Source organism: Pseudophryne corroboree, chromosome 9 (genome assembly GCF_028390025.1).
Source record: "Pseudophryne corroboree isolate aPseCor3 chromosome 9, aPseCor3.hap2, whole genome shotgun sequence".
Classification (NCBI taxonomy): Eukaryota; Metazoa; Chordata; class Amphibia; order Anura; family Myobatrachidae; genus Pseudophryne; species Pseudophryne corroboree.
Genome location: NC_086452.1, coordinates 79,045,173 through 79,062,560, shown reverse-complemented (window position 1 = coordinate 79,062,560; position 17,388 = coordinate 79,045,173). Strand labels below are relative to the sequence as shown.

The 17,388-nt window shown below is 43.1% G+C and overlaps 1 protein-coding gene across 4 annotated transcripts in view; it reads right to left on the bottom strand.

The window, feature by feature from the left end:
* The window catches only part of FAF1 (Fas associated factor 1), a 599,080-nt gene that overhangs the window by 329,151 nt on the left and 252,541 nt on the right, over positions 1-17,388 (bottom strand). For all 4 annotated transcript variants that reach the window (XM_063939564.1, XM_063939566.1, XM_063939563.1 and 1 more), the window contains one exon: positions 15,141-15,246. In XM_063939564.1, coding sequence (XP_063795634.1) covers positions 15,141-15,246 — 106 coding nt within the window. The remainder of the gene's footprint in view (positions 1-15,140; positions 15,247-17,388) is intronic.

Below are 17,388 nucleotides of genomic sequence, written 5' to 3'. Positions count from 1 at the left end.
AACTGTTTTACTCAGGAATACGCAGGCACTAACAGGTTGCAATTTGCTGTTAATCAACGTAAAGTGGACACATCTGCACTGGTTTCAGAGCAAGTGTTTCATGTCAGCAGGAACCCTGCTGCTTTTAGAATGCAGCAGACGTGGTGAAAAAATCCAGCCTTCTGCTAAAATCCTACACCTCTACAGTAATAATAGAGTTGGAAAAGAAAAAAAAAAAAAGTATATTCTAATTATCCAAAGTAAACACAGGCAGTCTGGAGAAAAAGCTGCGACATTCATATTAAAATGGGGGGCACCACTTTTAATCAATGCATTTCATCCCTGGGCACAATGCCTTACCACGCTAAACTCAGTCAACTGTTGCTCTTGCTTATATATTCATACTACTTTAATAGCACACTCAAAAAAAATTCCAATTGGCTTTCTATACACCAGCGATTCTCACACATAATGCACTTTTTGAAGGAAAAAAAAAAAAATCAACACTGATATAAAAGGCTTTTCGGTCCTTTTCACAGCGCTTTTTTCCCCCCTCTCTCCTACGTCTGTTTGTTGTAATCTGCCTTCACATTCTCATTGCTACAGAACAAACAAGGGGGAGAGTGCTATCAAAAGGGGCTCAGTGTGTAATGGCTCCTCCAGAATTAATTTAGCTTCTCCAAATCCATTGAGTAACCGGGTAGCCCCCCCCCCCCCCTCTTTTCTCCTGTTCTTCGCTCTTCTCAAATCATTTCGAGATGAGTTCAGCCCACTGCCTTTGTAATTCCAGCAAAAGCACTTAAAGCGCTCAGTAGGTGTTCATCAAGACCATCTGGTCAAAAGCAAAACAAGCTGCTGATTCCGTCTTTCAATGGAATGAAGCTAGTGTGAATTAGCCTCTTCAATTAGCACGATTACAACCTGTCAAGTACATATTGTAAAGTGGGATTATTACAGTACTGGCCATTGCAATTATTCCGAAACTTCTATGGGTTTGGATGGCCACAACTGGACATAGTTGTCTTAAAGACAGTCATTTTAAGAATGTGGAAGGAAATCAGAGGAGTTACAAGAGTTACGTTCCACTTTAGCACCCCTGCATGATATTGTTCTTCACTTCTCCAAAGACAACCTGCATTAAGGTCTCCTTCACAATTCTGCATTGAAAATCATGAAACGAACGTAGGCATTTGACACATTTTAGTGACGCATTTTTATCAATTACAATGTACTGTACTGGTAGCACAACGCTATGGTACTAGGTAATAATGGTGTGAACAAACACATGTACTGTTAATACAGAACATTCTCCATCATCATTTTATGCACTTGTCAGGCATTGCCTAACAGATGAGCGCACCAGAAGACGATAACAAAACAGATTTTAAATGTGTTGAAAGAAAAACAGCTGGATAGATCATCACTGGTTGGTATTCAGTGAACCCATAGAACGCTACACTACTATAGTAATTATTGTTCATGGTTTAATACATTCTGAATTAGTCACTTTTACTGGTGTGTTTTTTTTTTTTTTTTTTTTAAATAAAACGATTGCATTTCTTTACCATTGATATCTACAAATTAATCTAAAAGTATAATAGAAAAAATATTAACCAAAAAACACATGTACTAAAAGAAAACTCATCAATGGGTCGAAGCAATTTTTAAGAAAAAAAATTGGGTACAGGGGAAAGAAAAATTTAAATCTCTGCCTCTATATAGGATAAAGAAGAATGGATATTTTGAAAATGTGTTTCATTATATATATTTTTAAAGCCTATAAAACATAATTATCCCATAATATGGAATGTATAAAAGCTGCTGCGGACTGTATGTTCAAAACTGCTAATAAAAATTTTCAAGTTAAAAAATAAATAAAAACACTTGGTGGTACAGTATGTTGCTTTTGTCAATTATACGGACTAGGGGTTTGAGCTATATTAAATGTTTAATAACCCCAGTACATTAAAGTTTAAAAAAAAAAAAAAAGACGACTGAAGTAAAATGTTTGCATCAGCGATGTGAAACTGGAAAAGCATAGGGTGTCACACAAAAAAAAAAATATTAATCACCACATAGTTATGTAAAATCTTTTAGAAATACATTTATTGCATATCACCTATATGTACCAGACTGCAATCAAACCAGTTTAGGAGAATAGTTCTAAGATAATATAAAATAAAACAGAAACAAAATTGTGCATATCATTTGATTACAAAAATAATCAGATTTAAAATCAGAATTTAATAAAAACAGATGAAGTAGTTCAAGCAGCATTCATTGCAAAAGATCATTATACTTAATATTACATTTATAGTAAGCTGTGCGTTCCACTTTCTTGTCTGCACTAGGGAAAGCCAGCTATTTTCTGCATTGAACCAATACTCATAAGAAGGACCTTATTGAATTGATGGGTAAAAAGTGTCTCATGCCTCATTGATGCCACTGAATGAAAGGGTTAATGCTGGGTCAATGCTCAAAACATTTGTTTCCATTGTAATTACGAGGCCAGGTACACTTTACCTTGAGCTTTTCTGAAAGCAATAGGGAAATCTAAACATAATTTATCTATACTTTTATACAAATGGTTGCGTTCTTCATCCTTTTGTCTATGCTATTTAATATATATTGATATATACACAAAACTATAAGCTTTCAGGAGCAGGGCCCTCCATCCTCTTGTATTCCTACATGTCCTCGTCTTGTCCACCGATGTGACCTGATCTTACCTCCTACATATTCTCTATACTGCCTGGTATTACATCTTATTCTATGTGTAATTTATGCTCAATCTTAGAGGCTGTCTCTAAGCTGGTATAATTCCTGTGCGTCCTCTTTTACTGCCTGTTCTATCAGACAATGATAATCTTATATGCTGGGGTCCAATGTGACACCTTACAAATCTGCCTTTTAAACCCTTTAAAACACACACACATTATATATAATGCCGCACACATGAGGGCACCGGGCAAAGTTTCTTCTATTTTGGGAGTGCCGGACTAAATGCTCTATCTATATAGATTCTCCTGTGAGTGACGCAACCTCTTTATATATATATATATATATATATATATATATATACATACATACATACATACACACACATATGCATATACATGCATTATACATACAGCATATACACCCACACACGTAGCAGATATTGGAAGGGCGCAAGGGCCAAGTAGCCAGAATAATGGTGACTATTTGTTGCTTTCTGTTTTCCAATGTATATTTTACTATACAAACAGATCAGTGCCAAGAGATAGTTGCACAGAATGGTGGGAAGCGAGAGGACATTTATGGAATATTAATTCTAGCTTTTAATAATTGATGTAGTCATTTTGAATCTTTCTACATAGAACACTATGTGTGAGTAGATTGCATTAACACTGCTTAAACAATTGAACTTGTCAGAATGGCCATCTCCATTTTTTATATATTTGCAGTATTTCTCCCTCGAAACAGTAATAATGGCAAAATAAATATGTGCCTCTATTTTATAATCACTAAACATTAATGAATATTTTATATCTTTTTAAATCTCATTGTTTAATTTAAAAGGGTGAAATTAAGTCTCCTTCCAGCAATGTGCCAATTATCTTCAGATCAAACAATAACCCGGCTATTATACTAGGTTCTGTTTATATTTCAGAAGCTAATTTGGAGTTGCAGAATAGCCTGGTGGTGTTGAACATGTAGAATGATGCCCGATGTTGCCCCCTAGTGCATGAAATCAGTATAGCATATGAGTAAAGTTTCCACATTCTAAGCAATTGTATCATAAAATAACAAAGGAGCTAATATTTTATAAAGATCTGTGATAGCAAACACACAACATTTTATAAACAGTCCTCAGTTTTGCAGCCTTAAGTACAGACTAAGGGGGATATTCAATCAGCCCCAATCATTGGTCTCCTGAATAAAACGGGCTGATAGCGTGATTTTTGATCAATGGTTATCGGGCTTTTCAATTAAAGTCCGCTTTTTTTTTTAGTGGGAGAAAAATTTCCATTTTTTGTGCAACAGCACATCGGGATGTAGGAGAAGTATCTGAACTCATACGCTATCGCAGGTTTTAAGGATTGCTTTTCGGGGGTTAAATTTAAGGTGCCTGAGGCACCCGCAGCATAATCCCCAATAAGGGCCAGGAATCGGGGCTAATTGAATAGCCCCCAGTGAATCAATTCGCTGCGGTAAGTTACTGCAGCTAACTGAATACCCCAGTAAGCTCTCACAAGCAGGGCCCTCTTCCCAAGTGTGCTTTTTCCTTTCCTCGTATACCATCATCTCCTTTCCACTGCCTAAAACGGTAACTAACCCACCCTTGGGTTCTGCCGCCCTTCTGTGTATTTAAGTATTATGACTGCTGATGCAGCAATGTTTAGAAACCTTGTCCATGACTTGTAATATTCTGCACTGTAAGTCACTTTTTTTTATTATTTTGTTCACACGGTTTTCGGTTTATGTACTTTGTAAGGCACAAACTCGTGGTACATTATAAAGGATAATAACATAAGCATTTTGTTTTTATAAGATTTACAGAAGACGAGTCTCAAACATAGAATAAAACATAGGTGTCTTACTCCTCTCTACAGATGGTGCAGACTAGAAATTTTAAACAGTGTTGCGTCCTGTATTTCTTCCATTAGGAGGAGATACGGTCTTTAGGTTGACAGCACTTAGGTCGACCACTACTGATCGAGATCTATTAGGTCGACATGGTCACTAGGCCGACATGAGTTTGTTTTTAAATTATTTTTTTTAAACTTTTTCATACTTTACGATCCACGTGGACTACGATTGGGAATAATAACCTGTGCTGAGCGCAGCGAGGCATCTTGCTCAAAGCATGGCGAGCAAAGCGATGAGATACGGTGCACTAATTGGGGTTCCCGGCCACTTTATGAAGAAAGAGACACCAAAAAATATTTTTTTTAAACCCTCATGTCGACCTTTTTCCATGTCGACCTAATGACCGTGTAAACCTACTTCAGGTGTCGACCAATAGTGGTCGACCTAATGACTGTCGACCCTATGATCCACACCCAGGGAGCACACTAAGGAGAACTCTTTACAAACTGCAGCATACAGTATGCGCAGATTTAAAGGAGGAAGGGAAAACCTAAACCACCATAGCGAAAGTGGTATTATAAAGGACAATTAACACCTATTTTTCTAACAGTAATTTTATTTTCTAAAAAAGTTCATGGATAATATACACATGGTAATCAATGGTTTAAAATGAACATGGGATTATATGTATGCTATAACGGATAACCTAATACAGGTATACAAAAATAAAGACAACATATAACATTGAAGGAATATGTGAGGTTGAAAGTGAAATTAGAGATGATGTTCAATAGTTCTTGCAAATTTTAGTGATGGTACTCCATTGATCCTGAAGAAGCCCCACGCCAGGGGTGAAACGCGTTGATGCATGACTTGAGTTGTCTGCCGGCAGACACCTCATCTTTGAAAAACTAAGGTACTTTCTATCATTTACTTCAAAGAACAGCACATATTTGGACTTTGAACCATTGAAATCACACATCTATTGGGTTTACTTCCACGGTTTGAAGAAGATCTTGAGGAAATAAAAATTCCCCCAACAGATACACTAAGGGGTAAGAAGTAAAACACCACTAAAGCGTATTCTTAACCCAGAGGAGACTTGCAACCATCACTAAAATTTGCAAGAACTATTGAACATCATCTCTAATTTCACTTTCAACCTCACATATTCCTTCTATGTTATATGTTGTCTAAATGTTTGTATACCGGTATTAGGTTATCCGTTATAGCATACATATGACCCCATGTTCATTTTAAACCATTGATTACCATGTGTATATTATCCATGAACTTTTTTAGAAAATAAAATTACTGTTAGAAAAATAAGTGTTAATTGTCCTTTATACAGGTTGAGTATCCCATATCCAAATATTCCGAAATATGGAATATTCCGAAATACGGACTTTTTGGAGTGAGAGTGAGATAGTGAAACCTTTGTTTTTTGATGGCTCAATGTACACAAACTTTGTTTAATACACAAAGTTATTTAAAATATTGTATTAAATGACCTCCAGGCTGTGTGTATAAGGTGTATATGAAACATAAATGAATTGTGTGAATGTAGACACACTTTGTTTAATGCACAAAGTTATAAAAAATATTGGCTAAAATTACCTTCAGGCTGTGTGTATAAGGTGTATATGTAACATAAATGCATTCTGTGCTTAGATTTAGGTCCCATCGCCATGATATCTCATTATGGTATGCAGTTATTCCAAAATATGGAAAAATCAGATATCCAAAATACCTCTGGTCCCAAGCATTTTGGATAAGGGATATTCAACCTGTAATACCACTTTTGCGCTAGAGCAGGCCTGGCCAACCTGTGGCTCTCCAGATGTTGTGAAACTACACATCCCAGCATGCCCTGCCAGAGTTTTAGCATTCCCTAATAGAAAAACTGTGGCAAAGCATGATGGGACTTGTAGTTTTACAACAGCTGGAGAGCCACAGGTTGGCCAGGCCTGCGCTAGAGGATCCACAACCCTTTGCATGTATATAGATTACCTATAGTATATCTACTGGTAACCTGCTGAGGTATTTTGGGAGTATACCTCGTTCCTCACAGCAGCAATAGTGTCACTTGATAGGCACCCTTATTTGAGCGCAGAACCCCTATTCCCTCTATCTTGTATATCTAAACCACCATAGACCCAAATCACCACCTTCTGATGGATCTACCGCCATTCTGCCTCTGTCTGGTAAGATCATTTGTGTACGTCCTTTACTTTAGCTTTATGTTGGTTTGGCTGCGTACTAGATAGAGAACAGAAGGAGCTCTGACAGGCATACCCAGTGGGATCACTGAATGCTGCTAGGATAAAACATTATCTATCTACACAAGCTCCCGTGCTAAGAGTAGGATGTACAGAAATGCATTACGCAATATGATTAGTTACAAAAGGTGTCTTTCCCTATGGTTAATAACCGCAACATTCCATTTTCTGTAGCGTCTAAACTGAATTTTAAAAAAATGGTATCAAATCAGGCTTGGTCTAGCCCAGGGCTTCATAAGTATGTTTTTTTAAAATCTTGTAAATGCCATTCTCCATTGCAAAATAAATAGCTTTAACTGTGTCTTTCTCGCTGCTTTTATCCATGTCTTTATAGTATTAGTCAGTCCTGTTTACTGAAAGTACACACCAGACACAAAAGAGGAACGATCTACAATTTAAAAAAAAATAAAAAAAAAAATAAGATTTTACTCACCGGTAAATCTATTTCTCGTAGTCCGTAGTGGATGCTGGGGACTCCGTAAGGACCATGGGGATTAGCGGCTCCGCAGGAGACTGGGCACAACTAAAGAAAGCTTTAGGACTACCTGGTGTGCACTGGCTCCTCCCACTAAGACCCTCCTCCAGACCTCAGTTAGGATACTGTGCCCGGAAGAGCTGAAACAATAAGGAAGGATTTTGAATCCCGGGTAAGACTCATACCAGCCACACCAATCACACCGTATAACTCGTGATACAATACCCAGTTAACAGTATGAAATATAACTGAGCCTCTCAACAGATGGCTCAACAATAACCCTTTAGTTAGGCAATAACTATATACAAGTATTGCAGACAATCCGCACTTGGGATGGGCGCCCAGCATCCACTACGGACTACGAGAAATAGATTTACCGGTGAGTAAAATCTTATTTTCTCTAACGTCCTAAGTGGATGCTGGGGACTCCGTATGGTCCATGGGGATTATACCAAAGCTCCCAAACGGGCGGGAGAGTGCGGATGACTCTGCAACACCGAATGAGCAAACTCTAGGTCCTCCTCAGCCAGGGTATCAAACTTGTAGACTCTTGCAAGAGTGTTTGAACCCGACCAAGTAACAGCTCGGCAAATTTGTAAAGCCGAGACCCCTCGGGCAGCCGCCCAAGAAGAGCCCACTTTCCTCGTGGAATGGGCTTTCACAGATTTAGGGTGCGGCAGTCCAGCCGCAGAATGTGCAAGTTGAATCGTGCTACAGATCCAGCGAGCAATAGTCTGCTTAGAAGCAGGAGCACCCAGCTTGTTGGGTGCATACAGGATAAATAGCGAGTCAGTTTTCCTGACTCCAGCCGTCCTGGAAACATATACTTTTCAGGGCCCTGACTACGTCCAGAAACTTGGAATCCTCCAAGTCCCAAGTAGCCGCAGGCACCACAATAGGTTGGTTCACATGAAAAACTGCTACCACCCTAGGAAGGAATTGGGAACGAGTCCTCAATTCCGCCTTATCCATATAAAATACAGATAAGGGCTTTTGACAAAGCCGCCAATTCTGATACACGCCTGGCCGACGCCAAGGCCCACAGCATGACCACTTTCCACGTGAGGTATTGTAGCTCCACGGATTTAAGTGGCTCAACTCAATGCGACTTCAGGAAATCCAACACTACGTTGAGATCCCACGGTGCCACTGGAGGCACAAACGGGGGCTGACTATGCAGCACTCCCTTAACAAAAGTCTGAACTTCAGGCAGTGAAGCCAGTTCTATTTTGGAAGAAAATCGATAGAGCCGAAATCTGGACCTTAATGGAACCCAATTTTAGGCCCATAGTCACCTCTGACTGTAGGAAGAGCAGAAATCGACCTAGCTGAAATTCCTCCTTTGGGGCCTTACTGGCCTCACAGCACGCAACATATTTCCGCCATATGCGATGATAATGGTTTGCGTTCACTTCTTTCCTAGCTTTAAATAGCGTAGGGATAACTTCCTCCGGAATGCCCTTTTCCTTCAGGATCCGGCGTTCAACCGCCATGCCGTCAAACGCAGCCGCGGTAAGTCTTGGAACAGACAGGGCCCCTGCTGCAGCAGGTCCTGTCTGAGCGGCAGAGGCCATGGGTCCTCTGAGATCATTTCTTGGAGTTCTGGGTACCAAGCTCTTCTTGGCCACCCGAAACAATGAGTATAGTTCTTACTCCTCTCCTTCTTATTATTCTCATTACCCTGGGTATGAGAGGCAGAGAAGGGAACACATACACCGACTGGTACACCCACGGTGTTACCAGAGCGTCCACAGCTATCGCCTGAGGGTCCCTTGACCTGGCGCAATATCTTTGTAGCTTTTTGTTGAGGCGGGACGCCATCCTGTCCACCTGTGGCCTTTCCCCACGGTGTACAATCATTTGGAAGACTTTTGGATGAAGTCCCCACTCCCCCGGGTGGAGGTTGTGTCTGCTCAGAAAGTCTGCTTCTCAGTTGTCCACTCCGGGAATGAACACTGCTGACAGTGCTAACACATGATTTTCCGCCCATCGGAGAATCCTTGTGGCTTCTGCCATCGCCATCCTGCTTCTTGTGTCGCCCTGTCGGTTTACATGAGCGACCGCCGTGATGTTGTTTGACTGGATCAGCACCGGCCGGTGTTGAAGCAGGGGTCTAGCCTGACTTAGGGCATTGTAAATGGCCCATAGTTCCAGAACATTTATGTGTAGGGAAGTCTCCTGACTTTTCCATAGGCCTTGGAAGTTTCTTCCCTGTGTGACTGCCCCCCAGCCTTGAAGGCTGGCATCCGTGGTCACCAGGACCCAGTCCTGTATGCGGAATCTGCGGCCCCCTAGAAGATGAGCACTCTGCAGTCACCACCACAGCGACACCCTGGCCCTTGGAGACAGGGTTATCCGCCGATGCATCTGAGGATGCGACCCGGACCACTTGTCCAACAGATCCCACTGGAAGATCCTTGCATGGGACTTGGCGAATGGAAATTCTTCGTAAGAAGCTACCATCTTTCCCAAGGCTCGCGTGCATTGATGCACCGATACCTGCATTTGTATTAGGAGGTCTCCGTCTAGAGACGCCAACTCCTTGGACTTCTCCTCCGGGAGAAACCCTTTTTATCCTGTTCTGTGTCCAGAACCATAGCCAGGAACAGTAGACGCGTCGTAGGAACCAGCTGCGACTTTGGAATAATCAGAATCCAGCCGTGCTGTTGTAGCACTTCCCGAGATAGTGCTACTCCGACGAACAACTGCTCCCTGGACCTCGCCTTTATAAGGAGATCGTCCAAGTACGGGATAAGTACATTACCTTGGTAAATACCCTCGGTGCCGGGGACAGACCAACGGCAACGTCTGGAATTGGTAATGACAATCCTGTACCACAATTTTGAGGTACACCTGGTGAAGAGGGTAAATAGGGACATGCAGGTAAGTATCCTTGATGTCCAGTGATACCCTGAAATTTTCCAGGCTTGCAATAATCGCCCTGAGCGATTCCATTTTGAACTTGAACCTTCGTATATAAGTGTTCAAGGATTTCAATTTTAAAATGGGTCTCACCGAACCGTCTGGTTTCGGTACCACAATCATTTTGGAATAGTAACCCCGGCCTTGTTGAAGGAGGGGTACCTTAATTTCACCTGCTGGAAGTACAGCTTGTGAATTGCCGCCAGTACTACCTTTCTCCGAGGGCAGCAGGCAAGGCTGATGTGAGGCAACGGCGAGGGGGAGTCGTCTCGAACTCCAGCCTGTATCCCTGTGATACTACTTGCAGAACCTAGGGATCCACCTGTGGGCAAGCCCACTGGTCACTGCAGTTCCCGAGACGCGCCCCCACCACACCTGTCTCCACCTGTGGAGCCCCAGCGTCATGCGGTGGACTCAGAGGAAGCGAGGGAAGATATTTGATCCTGGGAACTGGCTGACTGGTGCAGCTTTTTCCTTCTTCCCTTGTCTCTGTGCAGAAAGGAAGCGCCTTTGACCCGCTTGCTTTTCTGAAGCCGAAAGGACTGTACCTGAAAATACGGTGCTTTCTTAGGCTTTTGTGAGGAACCAGAGGTAAAAAAAATTCTTCCCAGCTGTTGCTGTGGATACGAGGTCCCAGAGACTATCCCCAAACAATTCCTCACCCTTATAAGGCAGAATCTCCATGTGCCTTTTAAAGGCAGCATCACCTGTCCACTGCCGGGTTTCTAATACCCTCCTGGCAGAATGGACATTGCATTAATTCTGGATGCCAGCCGGCAAATATCCCTCTGTGCATCCTTTATATATAAGACAACGTCTTAAATATGCTCAATGTTAGCAAAATATTATCCGTGTCTTAGTGTATTAATATTATCTGACAGGGTATCAGACCACGCTGCAGCAGCACTATTTATGCTGAGGCAATTGCAGGTTTCAGTATATAACCTGAGTGTGTAAATACAGACTTCAGGATCGCCTCCTGCTTTTTATCAGCAGGTTCCTTCAAGGTGGCCGTATCCTAAGACGGCTGTGCCACCTTTTGACAAACGTGTGAGCGCCTTATCCACCCTAAGGGATATCTCCCAACGTGACCTATCCTCTGGCGGGAAAGGGTACGCCATCAGTAACTTTTTAGAAATTACCAGTTTCTTATCGGGGGAAACCACGCTTCTTTACACACTTCATTCATTCATCTGATGGGGGAACAAAACACTGGCTTTTTCTCCCCAAAAATAAAACCCCTTTTATGTGGTACTTGGGTTCATGTCAGAAAATGCTTAACACATTTTTCATTGCCGAGATCATGTAACGGATGTTCCTAGTGGATTGTGTATATGTCTCAACCTCGTCGACACTGGAGTCAGACTCCGTGTCGACATCTGTGTCTGCCATCTGAGGTAACGGGCGTTGTTTGAGCCCCTGATGGCCTTTGAGACGCCTGGGCAGGCGCGGGCTGAGAAGCCGGCTGTCCCACAGCTGTTACGTCATCCAGCCTTTTATGTAAGGAGTTGACACTGTCGGTTAATACCTTCCACCTATCCATCCACTCTGGTGTCGGCCCCACAGGGGGCGACATCCCATTTATCGGCCTCTGCTCCGCCTCCACGTAACCTTCCTCATCCAACATGTCGACACAGCCGTACCGACACACCGCACACACACAGGGAATGCTCTGACTGAGGACAGGACCCCACAAAGTCCTTTGGGGAGACCGAGAGAGAGTCTGCCAGCACACACCAGAGCGCTATATAATGCAGGGATTAACACTATAACTGAGTGATTTTTCCCCAAATAGCTGCTTGTATACATATATTGCGCCTAAATTTAGTGCCCCCCCTCTCTTTTTAACCCTTTGAGCCTGAAAACTACAGGGGAGAGCCTGGGGAGCTGTCTTCCAGCTGCACTGTGAAGAGAAAATGGCGCCAGTGTGCTGAGGGAGAAGCCCCGCCCTCTTTTCGGCGGACTTTCTCCCGCTTTTTCTGGAATACTGGTAGGGGTAATTTTACATCTTTATAGCCTCTAGGACTATATATGATGTAGATTTGCCAGCCAAGGTGTCATATTGCCCTCAGGGCGCCCCCCCCCAGCGCCCTGCACCCATCAGTGACCGGAGTGTGAGGTGTACATGAGGAGCAATGGCGCACAGCTGCAGTGCTGTGCGCTACCTTGGTGAAGAACGAAGTATTCTGCCGCCGATTTTCCGGACTCTTCATGCTTCTGGCTCTGTAAGGGGGACGGCGGCGCGGCTCCGGGAACGAACACCAAGGTCGGGTCCTGCGGTCGATCCCTCTGGAGCGAATGGTGTCCAGTAGCCTAAGAAGCCCAAACTACCACCTGTTAGGTAGGTTCGCTTCTTCTCCCCTTAGTCCCTCGCTGCAGTGAGTCTGTTGCCAGCAGATCTCACTGTAAAATAAAAAACCTAAATATACTTCTTTCTAGGAGCTCAGGAGAGCCCCTAGTGTGCATCCAGCTCAGCCGGGCACAAGAATCTAACTGAGGTCTGGAGGAGGGTCTTAGTGGGAGCAGCCAGTGCACACCAGGTAGTCCTAAAGCTTTCTTTAGTTGTGCCCAGTCTCCTGCGGTGCCGCTAATCCCCATGGTCCTTACGGAGTCCCCAGCATCCACTTAGGACGTTAGAGAAAAATATTTTCTGATAAATGAAACTATCCTATCGACATCCGATGTCCTGTAACACACTACACCAGATGTTCTCAAACATGGTCCTCAAGGCACCCCAATGGTCCAGCTTTTAGGTAGGTGCACGCTTGGCTTACAGGTAACTTAATTGGCACCTCAGTGATTTTGATTTAACCATCTGTGCTGAGCCATGGATATACCTGAAACCTGGACCGTTGGGGTGCCTTGAGGACCGCGTTTGAGAACCTCTGCCCTACACAATTATTGTTCCTATCTGAAATTTAAATGTTGTTGAGGTGCCGTTTTAATTGCCATGCCACTCATGCACATACTGCGTTTGTGGCAAAACATTGGCTCATCGGGACAGACTGATGCCTAGAGCGGAGGAGACTGGCTCGTCACTTATTGTCGACCCAGTTGCTGTGTACAATGACGGGATTGACCAGCCAAGAATTGTCTGCCTGCCTTATTATTGGACAGTTTGTACCTAGCTTAAGTGACACTCTGGATACAATTTAATGAAATCCGGATATCCCAAGCAACGCGTTCTGATATCCCATGGTAAGAGAAAACAACTCGTATTATTTACCTAAATGCAGAGCTAAAAAGCACTGAATAAAGGTAGAATGAAGACCCAGTATATTTCATAACCGCTGCTAGAGCGTATGTATACGGCAATAATTGAAGTCATCGGAAAATACAAGACTCCTGTAACCAAGATGTTTTTGCCAATCGACTGTGCACTACCGACACTATCAGTCACATTTTACAAAAATATTTTCTACACGTCCACCAATATATAATTCCAGAGAAAAGTCATTATAAGGAAATAGACTGTTAAATAGAATATCAACCCTGGGTGTCGATTCCGGTTCAGACAATGCTTACGTTCAGAGGTGCCGATTTATGTTTTTGCTGGTGGGTGCTCGGCGGGAGGTGGCAGCGGAAATGAACGGGTGGCTGCGGCAGTGACTAATGCCCAATACACATAATGCCACACACCGTAATGTCTATTACACGTTATCCTACACACCGTAACACCCATTATGCCACACACCGTAACGCCAATTACACATTATGCCACACACAGTTATGGTCCTGATACCATTTTATGAACCACACGCAATAATTCCCCTTACAAATTATGCCACACAGTAAGGCTTCTAATTACTTTTAAATTACCTGCCTGTTGTCAGGGGTCTTATGGGCGTTGCCAAGTGGTTCATGCACCTTGTCAGGGGTTTCATGGTCTGGGTTCCGACCTGCAAAGGTCTCCTGTGCGTTGCCAGGGGTCTCCTGGCCGCTGACCCAGTAAAGTTTGGGAGGGTGGGCGAGGGCATCAGTAAGTATATCTCTAGCACCCGCAGTGGATTGAGATGCGCTGGGGGCTGCAGAAGTGCTTTCGGCCATAGGAATGTAAAAAAAAAAAAACCTTAAAGTGCCTGCAACAGAGGAGACAAGCGCTAGGTCAAACGTGACCTCTAGTGTCTGTCTCCTCCTTGGCGGCGGCCATTTTTGGTGGGTTTTTTTAACATTGCTATGAACGGAAGCGCTTCCACAGCCTCCAGCGCATCTCAATCCACTGCGGGGTCTAGCAGTATACTTACTGATGCCGGGACCCGCCCTCCCAAACTTTACTGGAGCAGCGGCTGGGTCTGTGAGCACTCATCATTTTCCGTGGGTGCTCGGGCCCGGGTGAACCCACGGAATCGGTGTCTATGCTTACGTATATGACAAAACAAAAAAAGGACAACATGTGTGGTCTATATAAAGTAGCGGAAGGAGCCCTGTGCCAGGATGCGGTTAAGATACCGGCTGTCGGGAATCCGGCAGTCGGAATACAGACGCCGGGTTGCCGACACCTGTTAGAATGCCAATACTGGAATCCCGACATGCTTTTGAGTCTGTATGCGAATAGCCGTCCTATCTGGATACAGACGTCACTGGCGCTAGACAGTAAATGTCCGCTATAAAAACTCCAGTAGACAGGCTTTATTACCAGTTTATGTCCAAATGTATTTGGAAACATCAATTCTTGAAAGCTTTCACACTCTTAAAAACCATCACAAGCACATCTGCAAGCAGCAGGGAGTGCCTAGACTGCAATCCCCTTGTATATATACAGTTACCAAAACTTTTATGAATGCAGGAGACGGGCGGTAACATTGGCGATAAATGGCTGAGATACTTAATCATTTCTCCAGACTGGTTTATTGAATTTGCAGTGACTGTTAGTATTGCTGTAGGAGCCCATCTCCTGGCCACACACTGCTCACCTCCTGTATTGTGCAGCTCCCAGAGAATTGCAGGTTGTATTCCTTCTGGACCTCCCGGTGGGTGATGATCAGCATGTAGTTCTGGTTTAATGACTCCTGTTGAGAGCTGAGGAGATGGAAATAGAGACAGTAAGTCAGCACAGACTTGTAGCGGCATGTTTCATCAGCACCATGATCCCTCTGGGACAGCCAAGGCTGAATGCAGGCAAGTCTAGGCACAGAGCTGCTACAATACTGACCAAATATACCCTCCGTGTCCTGTGACAGACACATAGATAACACTCACATAATTATTAGGTCTAATTTGATAAACACGTATGCACAGCATTGCAACAGGGACCTGGTCCAAACAAAGCCACCCACCCAGTGCTAGAACATGTCACCATAGGTGAGAGGAGGAACCTAGCCAGTTACGGTAATAAAAATAATGCACACACCACAATAACTGGTATAGAATAATAGATTTCCACCGAGAAAAATAATAATAATAATTTTATATATATAGATATACCAAAAGACGGCACTCACTGGTCTCATACAGAATCAATAGACAGCGTCCTCTTGTCAACGTTTCGAGTTTATTTCAACCCGTCATCAGGATACACATAACAAACAACAAATAACACAGACATACCTTATATACCCCTCCATGCTGCCAAACGAGTGCGCGCCAAACTAAGTTCCCAGCTGCATAATCAGTGTGATTAACACAGTCAGTGTATTCACACTCCTCACGGAAGTCCACATGCGGAAAACAAGTCGCGTCCGGTTGCCTTGGCAACCTATAACAACACACGGGCCATCAAGTATGACTCACACCAATAGCGGTGCAGGTCATGATGCATTTCAACGGGGAACCAATCAGTGGAAACATCACCTCCCACACACTGAACTCACTGGCCTCCGCAACTGTTCCCATAGTAACTAAACAGAAGCTGGTTATAGGCGCTAAACAGCGCGTACGGTATCCGTAATCACCCGTTTGGCAACATAGATTAACAATACCACCAACATATCTATAAAAATCAACAAACACAATAGTATATAACCATAATTGCCAACACAGAATAAAGTGCACAGTGCATAAAGAACAGTCATAAAAGACCCTCAAGTACAATTTATAAAGGCATCCCATAGCGTCACTGCAATCAAATATATCTACAATTATCAAAATAATACCAGATCTCGCATAAAACAAAGTATCAAATTCAGATAATAGCATAGGGTTACTGATATCACCAATACATATTGTAGGTAAGATGATCATTAAGACCTCTGGGTTTAACAGTATCTAATACCTGTATCCATTTAGTTTCAATCTGTAACACCCTCTTATGTCGATCACCACCCCGCGGGCTCTCTGGTACATGATCAATAATAATATACTTAAGGCTTGCAAGCGAATGATTATTCTCAACAAAGTGTCTTGCCACCGGTTGTTCAGATGGCTTACCATTCAATGCCGCCCTAATTGACGACCTATGCAGGGTCATCCGCTCTCTAAAGGTACGTATGGTTTTACCTATATAGCAGGAACCACAGGGACACTTAATCATGTATATCACGAAACTCGTTGTACACGTGACCGCTGATTTGATCATATATTTCTTGCCACTATGTGGGTGGTAGAAATGTTTGCTCGCGATCATAAAACGACATGTTGTACACCCAGAGCACTTATAACAACCCCCACTCTTAGTCTGTACTCGAGGGTCATAATGCATCTGCTCAGTAATGTCTGGGTGTACCACCCAGTCACGAATATTCTTACCCCTCTTAAGGCATGACATCACCTGCAAAGGTCTAAACACTTTAGCATCCCTGTCACCCTGTACTATAGGCCACAGGGTCCTAACTGATCTCTCTACAATAGAATGTGAGGTATTAAACCTCCTCACCCAATGTAATTTGTTCAAATTCTGTTTTTTATCTGTTTGATTCAAAAGAGACTCTCTAGTAAGCAGATCTACTTTATTCCTAGTCTCAGAGAGCACATTACTGGGGTAGCCACGTTCAATAAATTTATCTGTCATCCTCTCAAGATCACGTGATAACATCTGCTCATCACTAGTAATCCTCTTAACTCGCAGTAATTGTGAGAAGGGCAAGCTCTTTTTCATGGCAACGGGTGGTGGCTATTAAAGGCTAACAGCGTATTTCTATCTGTAGGTTTGGAAAAGATTGAGGTGGTAAGTATCCCTTCCTCAACTGTAATATTTACATCCAAATACGAGATATTATCCAAGCT